Here is a 20,255-nt window from a genome sequence, read left to right as displayed (position 1 = left end):
TAGGGGCATTTCTCTTATGTCATTAGTCATATGTATGATGATTTTGGATCACTGTGTTTCAGTGTATTTTACTTTGGAAACTGCTGAGACTTTTGGCGGTATAAAATTTTTTTACATAACTAAAAATTTTTTTAAAAAATCTCTTAAGTTTACAACCTTTACCGTTGGGAAAGTCAGCAGGGTCTTTAGAGCTTCGAGAATATTTTTGAACGGAGAAGCAAAATCAATCAATCATGTAAGAAGGGGCTTCACCAGCTACCACTCTAGATACAGCCTAACTTTTCCCACAATCTCTCCTAAGTCTCTCTGCTTGTAGAATGATACTGACCCAATGGGAACGATGCTTAGAGTGCTGATGATACAGGATAAGATGAAACAGAATCCTGGGAACCAGCCTAGAGTAGCCTGGTAAATCCTGTTGTATGCTGCTGAAGCGATCACCCCAGTGATATTTAAAGCCAGCTGTAGTACAACAAATACTTTGCCTGTAAAGAAACGAGAAAAGTATGAGGCTTGGGGGAAAGAGAAATAGTCTTACAGGTGAACAAGAAGGTTCATATAAATACACAAGTAACTGCTTATATGCTTCAAGTATTACCATCAAGTATTACCATCATCAAGAAAAGATTACAGAAAATGCACAATAGCAATGGAAAACACTCCGAAAACACAACATCCCCCAACCCACGCCACCTCCCCCCACCCCCCTCCCCGGGAACAGCAGCATATGTGAGATAAACAATGTAAAAAGCTAAGGAGCAGTACAGGTAAACAGGAAGCATCCATTCAAGTCAATACCAAATTTGTCCGTTCACATAGGACGTCAGGGTGTTACTGAAAGGAGTCCAACACTGACCAAAAAGCTGACCAGCACGGGAATCTAAGACCGGGATATCTCGGCGTTCCAATAAGACTTGTTGGATCATGAGTGCTCTCCACTGAGACAGGGTAGGTGGGCAAGGAGACAGCCAACAGGCCAAAATACTCTTTCTTCCAAACAGAAGAGCTTTTCGAAGGAACGCCTTACATCCCGGTTTAATGGGATGCAGGCGAGCGGACATAGTGAAGAGAAAACTAGGATGTAATTGCCAAGTACAGTCCCATAAATTCACCACATAGGCCACTAGCTGCATCCAAAAGTGCGATAATATAGGGACAAGCCCAAAACATATGTCCAAGTGTTGTATGCTCCTGAAGACATTTGCTGCTTTGGGCCGTAGCACACAGTCGCATCTTATATGCTCGAATAGGTGCACAATAAGCTCTCAGCAGAAATTTATGGTTCCACTCCTTTTCAGCTGCTTGAAAAATGTGTTTAGAGCCAAGCCGTATGCCTTGCTGAATCATCTCAGCAGTGATGGGAACATGTAAGTTAGTAGTCCACTTACGGGCTAGGTCCACATAGTCCAAATCACCCGCCATCTCCTGCAAGTATTTGTGATGAAACCGCAGCGGGATAAGAACCTGTGCTGTGAGACATATCGCCTCCGACAGCTTTTCCTTTATCTTTTCGTTTAACATCTCCGGTGTTAGAGCCGTTAAATAATGGTGCAACTGTCTAGACGCGTACCATTCCATAGCAGAGATGCCATAGGTCCTTTGTAACTGCTCAAATCCAAGTGGAGTCCCCTCCGAGGATACCACCTGTGAAACATCATGCAGTACTTTATTCACCCACATTTTAAAAGTAGCTTGAAGCAGGCTAGAACCAAAGGAACCATTACCCGCCTGCGGTAGACAAGGTGTAGCATGTGGAGAAACATGGAGAAGTTTGCACAGTTTTTTCCAGGTCAGACGCATTGCTGGTAAAAATAAATCATGTTGTATATGAGAAGAGTCTGGTAGCTTTTTAGCATGCAAAAAGTAACTGAAATGATAAGGGCTATAAACAAGGCATTCTATCTCAGGGACTGAAAAATAAGCAGTATTACAATACCAGTCATTAATGAAACTAAGTTGACAGGCTACATTAAACCTAGATATACTCGGCAAACCCAATCCTTCCTTATCTTTAGGTAGCATCAGAATGGATATTGGTATACGGCTACGTCTACCCCGCCATAGAAAAGCAGACAAAGATGCCGTGTGTTGGGCCATATGGCGAGTAGTCAGCATCAAAGGAAGCATTAGCAATAAATATAGCCATTGGGGTACCACCGTGATATTATAAAGGGCTATACGACCCAATAAGGAAAGCGGGTAATCCGCCACGCTCGCAATTTAGCTATGGTCCTATCTAATAAAGGGAGTACATCTATCTATCTATATATAAAATCGGAGGTATGTATGTGTGTATGTATGTATGTGCTGCGATCACGCAAAAACGGCTTGACCGATTTGAACGAAACTTGGTATGCAGATCCCTCACTACCTGGGATGATATATTCTGGGGGTCTCGCGGCCCACCTGCACACGTGGGTGGACCTACAAACAGAAAATCACATTTCACCCATTCATGTCAATGGAAAAAATGAAAAAAGCTGCCATTCTCACTGTAATTCAAAACCGGCTTGACCGATTTTAACGAACCTTGGTATGCAGATCCCTCACTACCTGGGGTGATATATTCAGGGGGTCTCGCGGCCCACCTGCACACGTGGGCGGAGCTACAAACATAACATCATATTTCACCCATTCATGTCAATGGAAAAAATGTAAAAAGCTGCCATTCTCACAGTAATTCAAAAACGGCTTGACCGATTTGAACGAAACTTGGTATGCAGATCCCTCACTACCTGGGGTGATATGTTCTGGGGGTCTCGCGGCCCACCTGCACACATGGGCGGAGCTACAAACAGAAAATCAGATTTCACCCATTCATGTCAATGGAAAAAATGTAAAAAGCTGCCATTCTCACAGTAATTCCAACTACCTGGGGTGATATGTTCTGGCGGTCTCTCGGCCCACCTGCACACGTGGGCGGAGCTACAAACAGAACATCAGATTTCACCCATTCATGTCAATGGAAAACAAGTAAAAAGCTGCTATTCTCACAGTACTTCAAAAACGGCTTGACCGATTTGAACGAAACTTGGTATGCAGATCCCTCACTACCTGGGGTGATATGTTCTGGGGGTCTCTTCACCCAAGAATTTATATGTTCTTGTGCCTGGAGGTGAAACTAAATATGTTGTTTATAATCGAGTTTTGTGTTTGTTGTATTGTATTCATTTTGTCAAATATTTCACATTATAATTTGAATATTGTACTTTTTATAAAGCTGTAAAAAAATAATTTCATTCACCACTATAAAGTATCTTTATTTGAATCCATTTACAGTGTTATTGCTATAATTAAATACCCGTGCAACGCCGGGGCTTCAGCTAGTTTAATTTATATAAATGGGTCAAGTCCTGTGGAATCTTAACCCCCAGGTATACTAGATATTGATCTGCCCATTTTAAGTGAAAGTCCCCCACCCACCCAGCTGGAATTAAAGGGTCAGTAGGAAGTACCATGGACTTCTGCCAATTTAAAGTCAGCCCAGAATAAATCTGAAACTCATCTACAAGTTCCAAGGCCCGGGATAATGAGCGCTGAGGATTCCCCAAAGTAAGTAAAAGGTCATCAGCAAATGCTAAGACCCGGAGCTGAGAAATACCCTCCGGTAATCCCTCAAGCCCATCATCTCGCTGCAGTGTAGAAATAAGGGGATCTAAGTATAAGATAAACAATAAAGGCGAGAGCGGACAGCCTTGCCTAGTGCCCCTACCAATTGGAAATTTCTCCGTACGTGTCCCATTAATTAATAAGATCGCAATGTAAAGCCTGTAAGGAATCATGGTACCACCCCGAGATCCCCAGATAGCGTAGTAAAGAAAACAAATAATGCCAATTGACCTTATCGAAAGCTTTAGTTGCATCAACCCTTCTGAGAAGACCGGGGTGACCGCCACTCTGTGCCCTGGAGTAGGCCATTAGCACCCTACGAACATTGATCTAACAGTAGATGAAATAGGAAGGAACTACAACAAAGGGTTAGAGGTAGAAGTGTGAAGAGTATGTAGAGGACTTGGGATACCAGATGTAAGAGTTTTTTGGGATGCCAGATATAAGAGTTTTTGATACCTAGGTTGGAGAGAGGCTTACATTTTTGAGAAAAGCCAGGTTTTCAGATGAAACATAGAAGATGACGGCAGAAAAGGGCTACAGCCCATCAAGTCTGCCCACTCTGCTTACCCACCCCCTGTCTATGCCCTAATGACCCAATTTCCTTATCTTGACCCTCGTAGGGATCCCACATGGGTATCCCATTTATTCTTAAAGTATGGCACGCTGTCTCCCTCGATCACCTGCACTGGAAGCTTGTTCCAATGATCAACCACTCTCTCTGTGAAGAAATACTTTCTGGTGTCGCCATGAAATTTTCCGCCCCTGAGTTTGAGCGGGTGCCCTCTTGTGGCCGAGGGTCCCTTGAGAAAGAAAATATCATCTTCCACTTCGACACGTCCCATGAGGTACTTAAATGTTTCGATCATGTCTCCCCTCTCCCTACGTTCCTCGAGAGTGTAGAGCTGCAATTTGTTCAGTCTCTCTTCGTACGAGAGACCCTTGAGCCCCGAGATCATCCTGGTGGCCGTCCGCTGAACCGATTCAATTCTGCGCACATCTTTACTGTAATGTGGCCTCCAGAATTGCACACAGTACTCCAGATGAGGTCTCACCATGGCCCTGTACAACGGCATTATGACTTCAGGCTTTCGGCTGACGAAACTTCTATTGATACAACCCAATATCTGCCTTGCCTTAGATGAAGCCTTCTCCACTTGATTGGCAGTTTTCATGTCTGCACTGATGATTACTCCTAAATCTCGTTTTGCTGAAGTCCTAGTTAAAAGTTTCTCCGTTCAAGAAGTACGTCCTGCATGGATTTCCGCTTCCGAGGTGCATGACCTTACATTTCTTAGCATTGAAGCCTAGCTGCCAGGTTGAGGACCCAACATTCCAATGTAAGCAGGTCCTGCACCATATAATTCTGTAAACTGCATTCACTTACTATATTACATAGTTTGGCGTCATTGGCGAATAGTGTTATTTTACCTTGAAGCCCTTGAGTCAGATCCCCTATGAATATGTTGAAAAGGAGTGGACCCAGGACCGAGCCTTGCGGCACTCCACTGGTCACCTCCGATGTTTTAGAGAGGGTACCTTAACCACCACCCTCTGAAGTCTGCCACTCAGCCAATCATTGACCCATGCAGTTAGTGTCTCTCCTAAACCCATCGATTCCATCTTGCTTAGCAGCCTGCGGTGTGGGACACTGTCAAAAGCTTTACTGAAGTCCAGGTTCACGACGTCCAAAGACTCTCCCAAGTCCAACTTTCTTGTTACCCAGTCAAAGAAGCTGATGAGATTGGATTGGCAGAACCTACCCTTGGTGAATCCATGCTGACTGGGATCCCGAAGATTCCCTTCATTCAAGATCGTGTCCAATTTGCTTTTAATTAGTTTAATTAATTAGTTTTTAATTAGAGTTTGCACACTATTGATGTGAGACTCGCTGGTCTATAATTCGCAGCCTCTGCCCTGCAACCCTTTTTATGCAGAGGAACGACATTAACTAATTTCCAGTCCAGGGGAACTTTCCCCTTACTTAGGGAGAGATTGAATAGCTCAGCCAACGGTTTCGCCAGGACATCGCTCAATTCTCTGAGCACTCTTGGATGCGACTTCACAAACCCCGCCTGTTCCAGTGTCACTAAGGTAGGTAATATACATACCAAATGATCTGCTAGGATACGGGTAAAAATTTTGATACCTACATTAATGAGGGAGATTGGTCTATACGATTCCAATGGCAAATGAGTTTCAATGTGGACAAATGCAAGGTCATGCATGTAGGGAAAAAGAACCCGATGTTCAGCTATAAAATGGGGGGAATATTGCTAGGGATGAGCGACCTTGAAAAAGACCTGGGGGTGATGGTGGACGCAACATTGAAGCCATTGGCGCAGTGTGCGACAGCCTCAAAGAAAGCAAACAGAATGCTGGGCATCATCAAAAAGGGTATCACAACCAGGAAGAAGGAAGTCATCATGCCGCTGTATCGCGCAATGGTGCGCCCGCACCTGGAGTACTGTGTCCAGTACTGGTCGCCGTACCTCAAGAAGGACATGGCAGTACTCGAGGGAGTCCAGAGAAGAGCGACTAAACTGATAAGAGGTATGGAAAATTTTGCATACGCTGACAGGTTAAAAATGCTGGGGCTGTTTTCCCTGGAAAAGAGGAGACTTAGAGGGGACATGATAGAAACCTTCAAAATCCTAAAGGGCATAGAGAGAATAAATAACTGTGGGGACTGTGGGGACCCACAACCACTAGGGGTCACTCGGAGAAATTGAAAGGGGATAGGTTTAGAACAAATGCTAGAAAGTTCTTTTTTACCCAAAGGGTGATGGACACATGGAACATGCTTCCGGAGGAGGTGATAGGCCAGAGCACTTTACAGGGGTTCAAGGAAGGTTTGGATAGGTTCCTAGAGGATAGGGGGATTGAAGGGTACAAATAGAACTAGAGGTAGGTTATAAAAGTGGGCAAAAACCACTTCACAGGTCACGGACCTGGTGGGCCACCGCGGGAGCAGACCGTTGGGCGAGATGGACCTCTGGTCTGACTCAGTGGAGGCAACTTCTTATGTTCTTATAATTCAAAGTTTTATTGACTTTTAACAATACATACTGAACCAGGCACCAACACAGCTAAAGCTCCAAAGTATTATAAAACATTCTTATGATAAGAATCTAACAAACCCCATAGTTTCTGGTGATTTAACAATCGACACTGTTTCCTAGCAACAACTTCCTCATACTTTGGTACCAGTTATACAACATTTCTCCAAGCACATTCAGATAGGGTATAACTATTTTTTTCCAACCAGACAAAATTTGCTGGCTTGCTCACCGCATTAATACATCAAACAATCTAGCCTCAGCTTTACTCAAAATAATGGGGAAAGTCACAGATCTCAAAACTGCCAGCCTATATGTAAGTGGTACGTGAAATTTAAAAAACAGCCATTACTCTTTCCCAAACAACTGTGCACAGGAACAAGAATCCAACACACTATGTTAGACATGCTTTGTAATACTATGTCTACCGTGCTATGTTTTGCTGAACTATGCCTGTCATATTATATTTTTACCATGCTTTGTTAACTTTGCTTTGCCATCTTTGTCGTACTTGCCCCAGGTACATTAGACAGATTGTGAACCCACCAGGACAGACATGGAACAATGCTTGAGTACCTGAATAAATTAATGTAAACCATTGTGAGCTCTCCTGGGAGAACAGTATAGAAAACTGAATAAATAAATATGTCAGATGACAAGTCCAACACCTACCCAATTTCCTCCTTGACAATTAGGACACCATATAAAGTGTACAAAGGGCCCGATGAGCCACATAAACAAAGACTGCGTCACAGAAGCTGTAAGGGTAGGTCTACAGACCCTAGTCCACAAAGCCCCCCTCCCTATTTTTCTACCTCCACTGATCCCCCCAATATCATGTTCCCAGATTTGCTCTATAACATTACACCTGTTACCCTCCTTAAATTTAAACCTCTTATACACGGATGATGCTTTATTAGACTGCCCATATAGTCCCTCACAAAAATGCCACAATCCAGTATCTCCCCCTTGCACAATCCTAATCAACTTGCCTCTTTTCAAAACATGCTGAAACTACAGTTAACAATAAAATTGAGTAACTGTGACAGGGTGAAGTTCTTCTCCCAGGCCAGCAGAGGGAGACTGAGCAGGTGAACGAAAGAGCTCATCTGCATAACATCCTGTTAAGACTGCTGGGAGCTGTCCACTCACCCTGATGGAACAGTGGTGCTGGAAATGACAGGTCCAGAACAGAGAAATCCAAGAGCTGGGTGACTTTGGAAGGAGGAATGTTGGCTTTGGCCTAACGCAGTGTTTTTCCCACCTTTTTCCGCCCGTGGACCGGCAAACTACTAGGACTAAAATTTAAAAACCCCATTTCCGCCCCATCTCCGCGAGCTCGGTCCCTGCAAATCATCTGATCCCATCTACACAAGCCTCAGTTATGATTTTATATTGAATGTATTTTATTAAAGTATAAAAAGAAATAATATTCTGTACAATTGTCATTTTATAAATATAAATAATACAGAGCAAGGATCAACAAAACCCCTGTCTCCCCTCCCCTTCACATATATCCCCTCTACTATCAAGAAAACTGAACAAGCCAAATTATTACAGAATGCTACACAGAAATATCATGCTAACAGAATACTGCAGTCACACATGACAGGAATAGTTTTAGGGGAGTGCAACTAGGGCAACTGCCTCCTGGTCAGAGAGCACCCTAAGCCAGCTGGAAGCTAAAGAAGCACTGCTTGGGCTTTGCAGTCCCCAGTTATGTCTAACACCAGCTCTAGCAGGATATATATTTCAAATCTGATATATTCCAATCACAAAATAGAAATAAAATTATTTTTTCTACCTTTTGTCGTCTCTGGTTTCTGCTTTCATCTTCTTTTTACTCTCTTCCTTCCAGCGTCTGCCTTCCCTGTCTCTTCAATACAGCATCTGCCCCTTCCATCCACTGTCTGTCCTCTCCCCCTTCCATATGGTATCTGTCTTCTTTCTATGCCCCTCTCCCCTTTTCATCCAGCCTGCACCCCTCTCTCCTTTTTACATGATTCATTCCAGCTTCACTGCTCTCTTCATTTTTATCTCTCCTACACCAGATCTACCATTGTTGTCCCTCTCTGCTTATTTTTCTGCTGACCCCTTCCTATCATCAATCTCTCTACTTTCTCATGCCCGTCTCTCCCCTTCCCCTCCTCTAATCTCCCTGCCAGCTGTTTCCTTCCTTTTTTCCTTCTCCCTTCCCTCCTCCTCCTATCCAGCAGTAACTCTCTTCCCTTCCTCCCCTCCCAGCAGTATCTCTCCTTCTCCTTCCCTCCAGGTCCAGTAGCAGCTGTCCCTTTTTTCCTTGCCCAGCAGCTTCCCAGGCTCCTTTCCCTCCTCCCCTCCCAGCAGCATCTCTCCTTCTCCTTCCCTCCAGGTCCAGTAACAGCTGTCCCTTTTTTTCCCTTGCCCAGCAGCTTCCCAGACTCCTTTCCCTCCTCCCCTCCCAGCAGCATCTCTCCTTCTCCCTCCCTCCAGGTCCAGTAGCAGCTGTCCCTTTTTTCCCCCTTGCCCAGCAGCTTCCCAGACTCCTTTCCCTCCTCCCCTCCCAGCAGCATCTCTCCTTCTCCCTCTCCAGGTCCAGTAGCAGCTGTCCCTTTTTTTTTTTTTTTTTACCATGCCCAGCAGCTTCCCAGCCTCTAACAGTGGCTTTCTCCCCTCCCAGCAACTCTCCTTACTTGCCAGCGCAGCAATTCAGGAAGGCAGCCTCGGGTCCTTTGTTGGGAAAGCGGAAGTTGCATCATCACAGGCGGCCGTGACTCAGCAAAAGCCCCAAGGCTGCCTTCCTGAATCGCTGCGCTGATAAGTAAGGAGAGCCGCTGGGAGGAGAGAAAGCATGCTGTCGGAGGCTCCCCATGACTACAGCTCATCGATCTTGCCGGTCTTGCGCGGACCGGCAGGAAATTGGAGATGTTGATCTCGCCGGTCCTGTGTGGACCGGCAGGAATTTTCTGTAGACCGGCACCAGTTCGCGGACCAGTTCGTGGTTGAAGAACAGTGGCCTAATGCCTGGTATCCAGTGCTGATAAGGGGCCCAGTGCAGTAGAGATGCTGTTCGGTGCTGACATGGGGAACAGTCCAGGAGAAATACCCCTGCCCTGTATCATCTATCTGGTAAAGCATGGAGGGACTGGAGAGCTACATGACCAGGGGAGGCCCAGTGAGAAGGCATCTGAGTGCCTGAGGGAACAGAGAGAGTCCTCAGTGGAGTGCCTGAAGGTTCAGGGGAATCTGTGGAGAGACCAGTTTGTACTGGGAAAGTTCAGGCTGACAGTGGTGACCAGCAGAGGAATCCAAGGGACTGGCCAGCAACCAGAGGGACCCGTGGTGTCCAGGGCTGGTGGGGACCTGAGAGGCCAGCAACCAGAGTGACTGGTAGGGCCCAGAGTGAGTGACTGGCGCTGACCAGAAGGACTGGCTACCAGAATGTCCAGAGATAACCGGAATGAGTGACTGGTGGCATCTAAAAGCTGGAATAATCTTTGGTATCCCGAGAGATCAGGAAGGTTGTGTGAGAACAGTACCTGGAAGACCAGAAGAACCTGGGAGTGGAGAGGTGAAGGGAATGACCACTTGGCCCGTTCACAGTAACACCTAACCCAAACTCTACTCTCAAATCCTCAAAAGCCTTAAACTCACACCCATCCAGACGCTGAGAAATTAACCAAACTCAAAACCTCAGCCTGGTACTTTAACACTCACAGCACTGCATACAACATTGCAGAAAAGGGAACCACTCTCTCCACCTGCATCGACAGCAAGCCACCCAAAATAAAAGGAGATAGTAAAGCCCGCTGCAACTGCAACCACTGAGGACACTGCTCATCCTCCTCTGGCAAAATCCAAGCTTATGTTGCAAGCAACTAGAAAAGCATAATGATATAGCTTGAAATTGGGAAAATTTACATTCCCTCTTTCCTTCTTCCTCTGCTTTAGTTTCTTGACGGTAATTCGAGAAGGCTTAATCCTCCATTAAAAAAATGCAAAAGCTTAGCCAAGAATCTGGAAAAGGTAGCGGCACCATACTCAAAATGAAATGCTGCTACTATTTGGGTTTTTGCCAGGTACTTGTGACTTGGATTGGCCTCCGTGAAGACGGGATACTGGGCTAGATGGACCATTGGTCTGACCCAGTAAGGCTATTCTTATGTTCTTATGTAGTTGACCTTAGGCGCTAACACTATTTTTATAGCCTCTAATCTGCTCCACCAAGGCAAATATAGCATGGACCAGTTAGTAACTAACCCATTACAATCACAACCAGTGCATCTTGATTCAATTCCAAAAAACTCTCCGCTGAAGTACCAAACCACACAATGAAACACTTCAGCTTCGTGGTTGCCCATACCAAAGGCAGTCCACTAACAAGCTCCCGACGAGCATGAACATTTTGCCCAATTAACCTAATACCCTACAGAAAACAAAGGCTCAGGTACAAATAAGTAAGGATAATACAATAAAATATACAGCCTCAACCGCACTGCACCAAAGCCATAGGGGGAACAGAAAGTAATCAAGCAACAGCAGGAAGGGATCGACACCCCCTCCCCCCGCAAAAAAGACACCAAAAAGTGAACACAAAGAGAAGGAAAAATACGGAATACAAACCCAGGCACCCCGCCAACCCTTTACATTTTGTAGTAGGAGAAAACACACTCACGCAACCCCTTGCCTTGTTGCACCCTTTCTACTAATAAAAATATATTCCAAAAAAAAAAAACAACAAAAAAACCTTATACCCTGACGCAGCAGATTTCCACTATAATTCCTAAAAAAGACTAGTTCTCTTGATGTTATCCGCAGTGAACTGAAAGTTATCTATGAGTACTATTTTTGTATTGTAAATGCAGCATCATGAGGAAGGCATCACTACAGAGCTCGAGCAGAGGTTCTCACATCTGTCCCAGAGGATTCGCAGTTAGTTGAGTTTCGGGATAGCCGCAATCAATATGCATGAGAGAGATTTGCATGCACTATTTCACGCATATTTACTGCAGCTATCCTGGAATCCCAACTAGTTGGTGAATCCCCTAGGACAGATTTGGGGACTCCTGATATAAAGCTGCAGCCAAACTGTACTGTGCAGGCTCAGTCCTCTGGCGATAGAGAATATCCTCTGAAACAATACTTTCCACTCCAGTTTCAGGAGAGCCACAATGAATATGCATGGAAAGATTTTCATACACTGGGGCTCTGCTTGTCTGCACATCTGTTTTCATGCATATTCACTGCAGAACAGAGAGCACTGACGACCGAGAGCAGACCTGTTTTCAGATCCAAAAAGAAATTCTATTTGCTCCTTCAGCTTTAATAGGGCACTTTTCCAAGGACATAAAAATATATATATATAAAGACATGCTTTAAATACCTTAACTGCTATCCAGGATTAACCACTAGTCACTATTTGGCTTCTTTTCTAAAATGGAGGCTGGTGCATGATAGAAAACCACTCAGTGTAAGTGCTGGTTTCCTGGTTTCTGTCAGCCTCCAGATTGGCTGGGCCTTCTTCCACCTCTCCCCCCCTTATCCCACAGCTGGCATGGTTTAATGAAGCTTGGCTCACCCCTGAGTATCAGGAGCTGTGCTTAAGAGCAGGTCAATTACTGCTACCACAGGGCTGATATGTCTCATACTTGGAGCCTGGCCCTATAGTGACACTTAAGCACAGTTCTGGCTGCTGGCCCAGGGGCAGAGTGCAAGGAGAACATACATGTCAGATTCCAATACTTTATACCCACTTAACCCTAAGTGTGATCATAATATTAGATGACTATTACAATTTACAGTGTAATAAACTTGATGTAATGCCCATTTTTCACTCAGCAAGATTGATAACAGGCGTATCTAAATACGATCACATCTCGCCCTATCTCTAACAATTGCACTGGTTGCCTGTTGTTTTCAGATCTCAATATAAAGCAATAATGATTTGCCATCAATTCTTGTATGGAACCATACCTGAATTGTTTAAAAGTAAGAGTTCAAACTATTTACCATCTAGGTCTCTGCGTTCTGAGAATTTAGTGTTATTAAAAACAAATGCTAATCCAAAATATGCTGAGAACAGTAAAATGGCCATTTGCTATGCGGGGGTCAAATTGTGGAACTCACTTGTCATAACACAAAATGTTATGACAAGGGTAATTTCATAAAACTATTAAAAACGCAGTTATTTGTAAATGCATTTTGCCAGGAACTGATCTTTGCGACTGTTCTTTTGATGGGCACTTTACATGATTTTCTGATGATTATATGTCAGTTTGTTTGATTTTATTTGTCTTACTGAATTATGTGTGTAAAGATATGTAAACCGTTTAGGTTTAAATGGTATATAAATTTTTAGAATAAATAATAAATAAAATAGCCCTGACTTAGCTTATGATACATGCTCTGTCCCTTCAGCAAATCTTCTTGCTGACATTTTTAGTGATAAGGGTCATATTTTATGGCAACTTTCCCACTGCTGGTCCCTCCACAGATAGATTTGTGCTCTTCTCTCCCAACTAATGGAACTTTCTCCTCACTTTGATCTACTTTTCAGTTAGATTTTTTGCCTGACCTCACCAGGATTCTTTCCTCCATGCATTCAACTTTCTGTTCCCTACCCTCAAAGTGGCTCAAACTTCCTAATCTTGATTTAATTCCTTTTTTACTTGCTATGGTCAACTCCATCCTTGAGTCAGGTATCTTGCCAGACAAATGGAAAACTGCAATTGTTATTCCCATCTTGAAAAAGTCATCATTAGACTCTTCCTTACCCGTACACTATTGACCTGTTTCCAATTTACGTTTTGCATCTAAGGTGGTTGATAAAGTGGTTTTAACACAACTATCTCAATTCATAGAAAAAAAATACTTATTTTATACCCCCGTCAATCTGGGTTCTGCTCTTCCTGTAGTATGGAAATTGTCCTTGCCTCAATGTTTAGCGAGGTTCATTCATTCATGAATAACCATCAGATAATGTTGGCCATCTCATTGGATCTATTGGCCACATTCATTTTGATCAATCATGAAGTACTTCTTGCTCACCTACGTGACATAGGCTTGACCCTTATACAGTATTGAAATGGTTCCATTTCTTTCTTACTGGCCATAGCAATCAACTCCTAAGGTAAAACCACTTCTCTTGGGAGTACCACTACCACAAGGTTCTATTCTTTCTTCTCTTCCCTTTAATATCTTTCTCAGCCTTCTTGCTACCATTCTCCAGAACTCTATTTCATTTCATATCTACACTGAATGAGCACCACTTTGACAAGAGAAATAATGGAAGCAGCAATAGTGCAACATTGTACTCAATTTTCACATCTGTATCATGAATTGAAGTGTTTTGTATTGGATCACATACCAACTGAGCAATTTGGGAATTGGAGACTTGTTCTCCAGCAGATGGAACAGATGTGGATTTTCAAATTTAATTCTTTATGTCCATCTGGTCTTAGTTTGGTTATTGACTGGTTCTACTTTTATTAACTGAGATATTTGACACTAGCAAATTTCAGTTTTGGACAAGGAGGATACAATTGACTGAGGTTTTGAGCAATGGAATCCAGCGCTGCAGGCTGATTGGTTAGAGATTATGATTGACAAGGTTTGAAACCTATCATGGTATGGTTGCACTGTTTTTGGAGCTGAAATTTTGATGGTGATGGGTTGATTGCTGTAAAATGATGGCCACCATCAGAGAATCAAAGATTTTCTTTAGCTGAGTACTGCTATGACTACTTGAGTTAAAAGTTTGATTACTATTACTATCTTGATTTACCAGCAGACAGTTTTTGTGGTTTGATTCTCTATGATAAGAAGGGGGGGGTTTTTCTGCCTGTGAGGATGTTGCAAAAGTAGAGCTAAGCTTTAAATGCACTTTTGCTTACTTTTTGCTGTTATCAGTGGCTGTTGCCCCTGTAACATCTGAGGCTTTTTTTTTTTTCTTCTTTTCCCTTATTTGTGAATAATTCGGTGTCATTCTTAGGGCTCCTTTTATGAAGCTGCGCTAGCGTTTTTAGCGCACGCACCGGATTAGCGCACGCTATGGTGCGCGCTAGCCGAAAAACTACCGCCTGCTCAAGAGGAGACAGTAGCGGCTAGCATGTGTGGCATTTTAGCATGCGCTATTCCGCTTATTAAGGCCCACGTAAAAGGAGCCTTTAGTATTTAATTTATTAGAGTAAATGAATGTTTTAGTATGAGGTTATTAAGTATATTTGAATATTGCTTTACAAATATCTACACTGACGTCGACACTCCAGACATATCCCCTCTACAATGATGTCTGGATGCTGTAGCCAGTTGATTAGCAGACTGTCAGCTGGTACAAAACAGTGATAAGGCTGTGAGTTGCTGGATGTCTGGTCACCTATCTCTCTCCAAAAATCCTCTCTCTCTCACTTTAGGATTTCTATTACTCAAGTAACTAGCTTTCACTACTTAGGTGTCATGATCAACTCTAAATTAATGTTTGAATCATATGTTTCTCTTTTTGTAAAACTTTTCTTTGCGCTGTGGCAACTTTGTTCGCTTCAGTCTTTCTTTGACTCTAATTTCCTTCAATCATTGATATTAGCCCTCTTGACATCATAGATCAACTATTGCAGTACCTTATGTGGCCAAATCCAAGAAATTCCAAACTATAAAATCAAGAAACTACAAAATACAGCGGTTTGCCTTTTGTCAAATTCACATAAAACAGATCACATCATTCCCCTACTCAAAAAATAACACTGGCTTCTGGTAGTCTTCCATATCCAGTTTAAAACCTTTTTACTAGCTTTTAAAGCCTTTCACCAAGGCATCCTGGACTACCTATCCTCACTGACCATACCTTACTCCCACCAAAATTCAAATTGGTGACCAACAGATTTTCCTGCCTCAAGCCCCAGCCAATCAGATTTGAGGACCCACTATATATAAAGACAAACTGTAGACTAGTGCTGCCCAATTCAGGAAAAAAAATTTCAATTAGATTCAGCCTATTGAATTGGTTTTTTGATTCGATTCGATTTTCCTGCCCAATTGGGTGTTTTTTTTTCAAACATCCTGGTGGGTTTATTTTATAGCTTCTTCACCTCCCTTTGCCTTCTCCTAACCATACTGGTGCTGTGGTGTAAACAAAATAAAGAAACAAAAAGGACTTTTCCTTTCTCTGTTAAATCCTAGCTCACGTTTGTGGTCTAACACCAGCTCTGGCAGATACACGTTTCAAATCTGACATATTGTAATCACAAAACAGAAAGTAAAATTATTTTTTCTACCTTTTGTTGTCTGGTCAATATTCAAATCTTGTTGGTTCCAGGCTCTGGTTGTCTTCTGATAACTTTCTTGTCAGGGTCTCCTTCTTTTCTTCTTTCTCTGTGCTAACCATCATTCCCTAGCAACAGCAGCAGATGAATCCAGAGACCAATGGGATAGCTCACATCTACCAGCAGGCGGAGATAGAGAAACTGATTAACAGGTGGTCCTATTGGCTGGCACTCCTCCTGTCTCATCAGTAATCTCTATCTCCCAGCAGGAAAAGGTCGCTCTTCAACTAGCTCCTGAATTCTGGCTGTGGCTGGAACTTTATTTTCTCCTGTTGAGGTTTCTCTTCAGTGAGACTGCCATTCTGTTTCTCCTGTTGATATTTTCTCTTCAGTGAGCTGGCAGTGCTATTTCTCCTGTTGAGATTTTTTCTCTTCAGTGAGACAGGGGTGTCCGGCTGAACAGTGCCGGTTTTAGAGGTTACACTTGGGCCCCCCCTTGTCCCTGCCTCACCCTCCCTCCATTACTAGAGGGTCTGACTGGGTCTCAATTTTTTTCTTCTTTCCCTTCTCTGTAAAAAAAAAAAAAAAAAAAAAAGAGACCACAGTTGCTACATTATGCCTTGCTTTTGCTGCAAACTGGCTTCAACCGGCCCTAACAACAAGCTGTGAGTATGTCTGGCTTTTACAGTTGTTTGAACTTCAGGTTCTGTTTGGGAGTCTTAGTACTGTGGGTTCGGTCATCGTACATTTAAGGCATGGATATTTTATTGTGGCTAAGTTGTATGACTAGAAATCCTTGGAGGGAGCCGGGACTTCCCGCCCTTTGCATGCACGCGCTTGGTTTCCTTGTTGGTTACAGCGCGGCAGTAGCGGTGCGATTTCTTGCTCGCACTTGTTCTCATTGTTGGGTTTCAGTGCAGCAGTAGTCCTGTTTATTCTGAGGCTCTTTCATCGGTGTTTGTCACGGCCATGTGCAGCTGATTGTGCAGGTGCCAGTTTATAGCAGCATGAGATGGGACATGTTTTTTCCGGCGCTGTGGGCCGTTCTTCTGGTTATTCCCTGAGTCTGATTTTATTTCTATGCAAGCCGCGGCAGGGTAAATTTTGCGGGGCTTGAATCCGACTATGTTTCTAGGAGCGTTGATGCAGCGGCCACGTGTCAGAATCCGGTGTGTGCTTGGGTCTCCGGCAATGGCGGGAGAGCTGCGGCGTTCCGGTAGTTTATTTCCAGCTGACTTTGCTCAGGGTATGCCGAGGCTTCTCTCCTTTCCGGTTCAGACAAGTTGTATGTGTTTCACCAGCTTTGGGACAAGCTTGGGCAGCTTTATATGTCTATGTCTGTGTTCCTGCTGTACTCCCTTGAAGGAAGCTGCTTGTTTAATCGGACTCTGGGGTTAGCACTCAAGGGGTTTACCAGAGAGACTCTGACCTGTGCTAGGTCACCCAGTCTCGGTTTGTCTCCGGACTGGGGCGACATATGGCAACTCACGGCACGGTGAGATCAGCAGTAAGATAGTGCCCTGTATTTCACACAGGTATCTCATTGTCTCTCTTGGGGGTCCCTGCAGATTGAGCCTTTGTCTGTTGGTAACTGTCCTTATTTGGACTTCTGTGCTGAGCTGCATGTGTCTAGTAGTGGCACAGGATATATATGCCTAAAGGTAGTACAAACAGTTTCCAAGTTTGGGCTGTCTCTGTGGGCATAATGACACTGCGCATCTTCCTGTGGCCAGGACTCTCTTTCTCTATTTCTGAGGGGGACTGGACTTCAGATTTCCATGCTTATCACGCTGGTTTCTCCTGTCACCATTTTCTCATGGCACATACTAGACGGCCCCCCCCCCCCCCCCCCCGAACAGACAGGAAGGGCTGTACAGCTCCTTTTAACCAGTCACCAGGAGCCAGTCACCTATTCTATCAAACCCACGGAGGATCACGCGCTATGTGACTGTTAGCCTCATCCCTGAAGCTCTCATTAACGATGTGAGCTTTGTCTGCTACCTGTAAGGATGCTGTTGTTTTCCACAGGGCGGTAGATGCAACACCTTGATTGAGTCTAGTACGTATTCACTTTAAAGGACATACGTATTTCGCTCATGTTGCATGGGGTTAGTACTGTTTTCATGGTTCCAGTATATTCCTCTTTACATTGTGAAACTTGATTTTTCCTAGGAGACTCTTCTTGCAGATCCTACAGTCTCATCCTGCCATTCCCTGACCTTCTGCACTTCATTCTGAGGGGATCTTGACTTCTTCCAATGACTCTTCAGGCTTTCTCATGAGGGAGAAGATGCTATAATGTCAGGTCAGGGGGCTGTGAAGATTTTTCAGGATGCTTGCATCTTTGCATCCTCCTCAGATTTCCAGTTCGTTCTTGGAGTCTCTATGTTTTGTATTTCCCTTTTCAGTGTTACTGGTCCTCAGGACAGTTCTTGTAGTCCTTCAGGAACTAAGGGACGTTGTTCCACTTACTGCAAGGTGCCCGAGACAGGGCCATTGGGCAGGCTGGATCCCATTCTGCTGAATTAGTTTCTCGGGATTACACATTTCTGCAGACAACCTGGGAGTATATTTACATTTTCTCTATGGACTCCGAATCGGCACTTGGTTTGCCTGCCTCTCTTGAAGTGGCGCTTTCGGTTTTGGCACATGCTATTTCGCCTACCCAAGGCTTCACGAACGTTTTAGGTGATGTGGGCGGTGGTACTGTTTTGGCGCTACCAGGCGATTCATCTAATTTCTTCTTGACTGCCTGCTTGATTCGGACGACTTCCAGTCGGGCCATTTGACTGACACGAAAAGGGTGATATCTTTTCCTCAGTTCTTTACATGTGCATCTTTGAATTTGCACAGCGCTCTTTTCTCCTGTACTATTTATAGGTATATCTGGGTGATGTTTTTATTCATATAGGAGAGACATGTGTTTCTTTCCGGAGACTTGGGCGTGGGGTCTCGGTCTCAAATTGGTATTCTTCTTCGCTTACCATAACCAAGAGTATGGGATTCTGTACAGTTTCTGGGATCCATATTGCTGACTCCACTGGGGACTTCAGCTTGCTTTCCCCTTCTTACGCTACAGCAGTCGCTTTTGTTCTGGTGGTTCCCGGTATCTCAGGGCACCAATTATTTGGTATGCTCCTCCTGCATCACTCTGTATGATTTGGTGGCTCAGCGCGATTTCTCTTTTCAAGGCATGCCTCGGTCTTTGCTGGACTATCTCATGACCACCGACCATCCCGGGCTGTCGGGTTGGGGGGGCTCCTTGGCTTCCATCCTCAGCTCCTGGAGTCTGGTCTTCAGAGGCGACTCAGTACTTGTTCATTCTTCTGCTCTTGAGCAGGGTCAGGCTACCTTTCTGGAGCTTCAGATCATTCTTCCGGATTGCCGCTAAGGGTCCTTTTGGTCAGTATTAGGATGGGGGTATTTCTCTACTGCTTGGGCAGTAGGTGTTGTACTCATTGGCAGGTGAAGTTGTTCTGCTTCAATGGGTGGACTCTCATCTTCGTCTTCTGTTGGCAGATCCTTTTATGGATCAGGATAAGAGTTTGGATAGACTTTCTCTCCGCGGAATCTGAGCATGGCCCATTTCTTGTATGTGACAGTGTACAGCGCTGTGTACGCTCTGGAAAGTGTGCATGTTAGTAATAGAGTAATCTTCTGCATCCTGGATATTGAGATTTGTGGCTCAAGCGTTCTAGCTCTTTTTATGGACGTGAGATCTGCTTGACCTAGACCTCATGGCCTCGTCTCTCAATTCTAAGCTTCCTACTTCTTCGGCGGGCCCAGGGAGTGGTAGTTAGAGGGGGTAGCTGCATGGCTCCTTTCTCGCTTCTGCCTTCTCTTTTTCAGTGTTTTCTGCTGGCTGATGATGGCTTGGATTTGCCACCTCGAGCTCGCTTTCCGGGCACAGTATTTGTAGAATCTCTGGATTGGCGGCGCCATCCTTACTTTGCGGATTTGATGAGTCTTTCGACAGCCGGACTAAGAAGTTTCCTGGTATCTCCGGCTTTGCTCGCCTAGGGTCCGTTCAACATGGATATTTGTACTACTTTAGTATTACGACCTAGTTTTTTTGAAAAATCTTGGCTGACGTGTAAGGGTTATGCGAAGCAGGTTTTTTCTTCTCTTATCCAGGTGCTACGGACGTCTTCTCCTATGGCTTCTGCTTCCTTTTGGAGGTTTTTCCTTTCTTGGGTGCTTCTTAACGTTTGAACCACTCCAGAGTTCCTTTTTGGCACAGGTGTATTGCCAAGGGCTTAGCGTTCAATTCCCTTCAACTTCTAGTGCCATTCTTGGCTTGTTACAAGGGCTAGGTATATTGCTCTTCGCTTACTTCTCAGCTTCATGTAGT

The 20,255-nt window shown here is 44.2% G+C and overlaps 1 protein-coding gene across 2 annotated transcripts in view; it reads right to left on the bottom strand.

The window, feature by feature from the left end:
• SLC46A2 (solute carrier family 46 member 2) overlaps positions 1 to 20,255 on the bottom strand; it is a 38,318-nt gene that overhangs the window by 4,902 nt on the left and 13,161 nt on the right. The window contains exon 3 of one of the 2 annotated variants that reach the window (XM_033925959.1): positions 329 to 485. The exons of the other annotated variant lie outside the window; for it this stretch is intronic. Within the exon in view, the coding sequence (XP_033781850.1) occupies positions 329 to 485 (157 nt within the window). The remainder of the gene's footprint in view (positions 1 to 328; positions 486 to 20,255) is intronic. 2 annotated transcript variants of the gene reach the window in all.

This window comes from Geotrypetes seraphini, chromosome 1, assembly GCF_902459505.1.
Source record: "Geotrypetes seraphini chromosome 1, aGeoSer1.1, whole genome shotgun sequence".
In the NCBI taxonomy this organism is placed as follows: Eukaryota; Metazoa; Chordata; class Amphibia; order Gymnophiona; family Dermophiidae; genus Geotrypetes; species Geotrypetes seraphini.
This window is presented reverse-complemented; position numbering and strand designations above follow the sequence as displayed.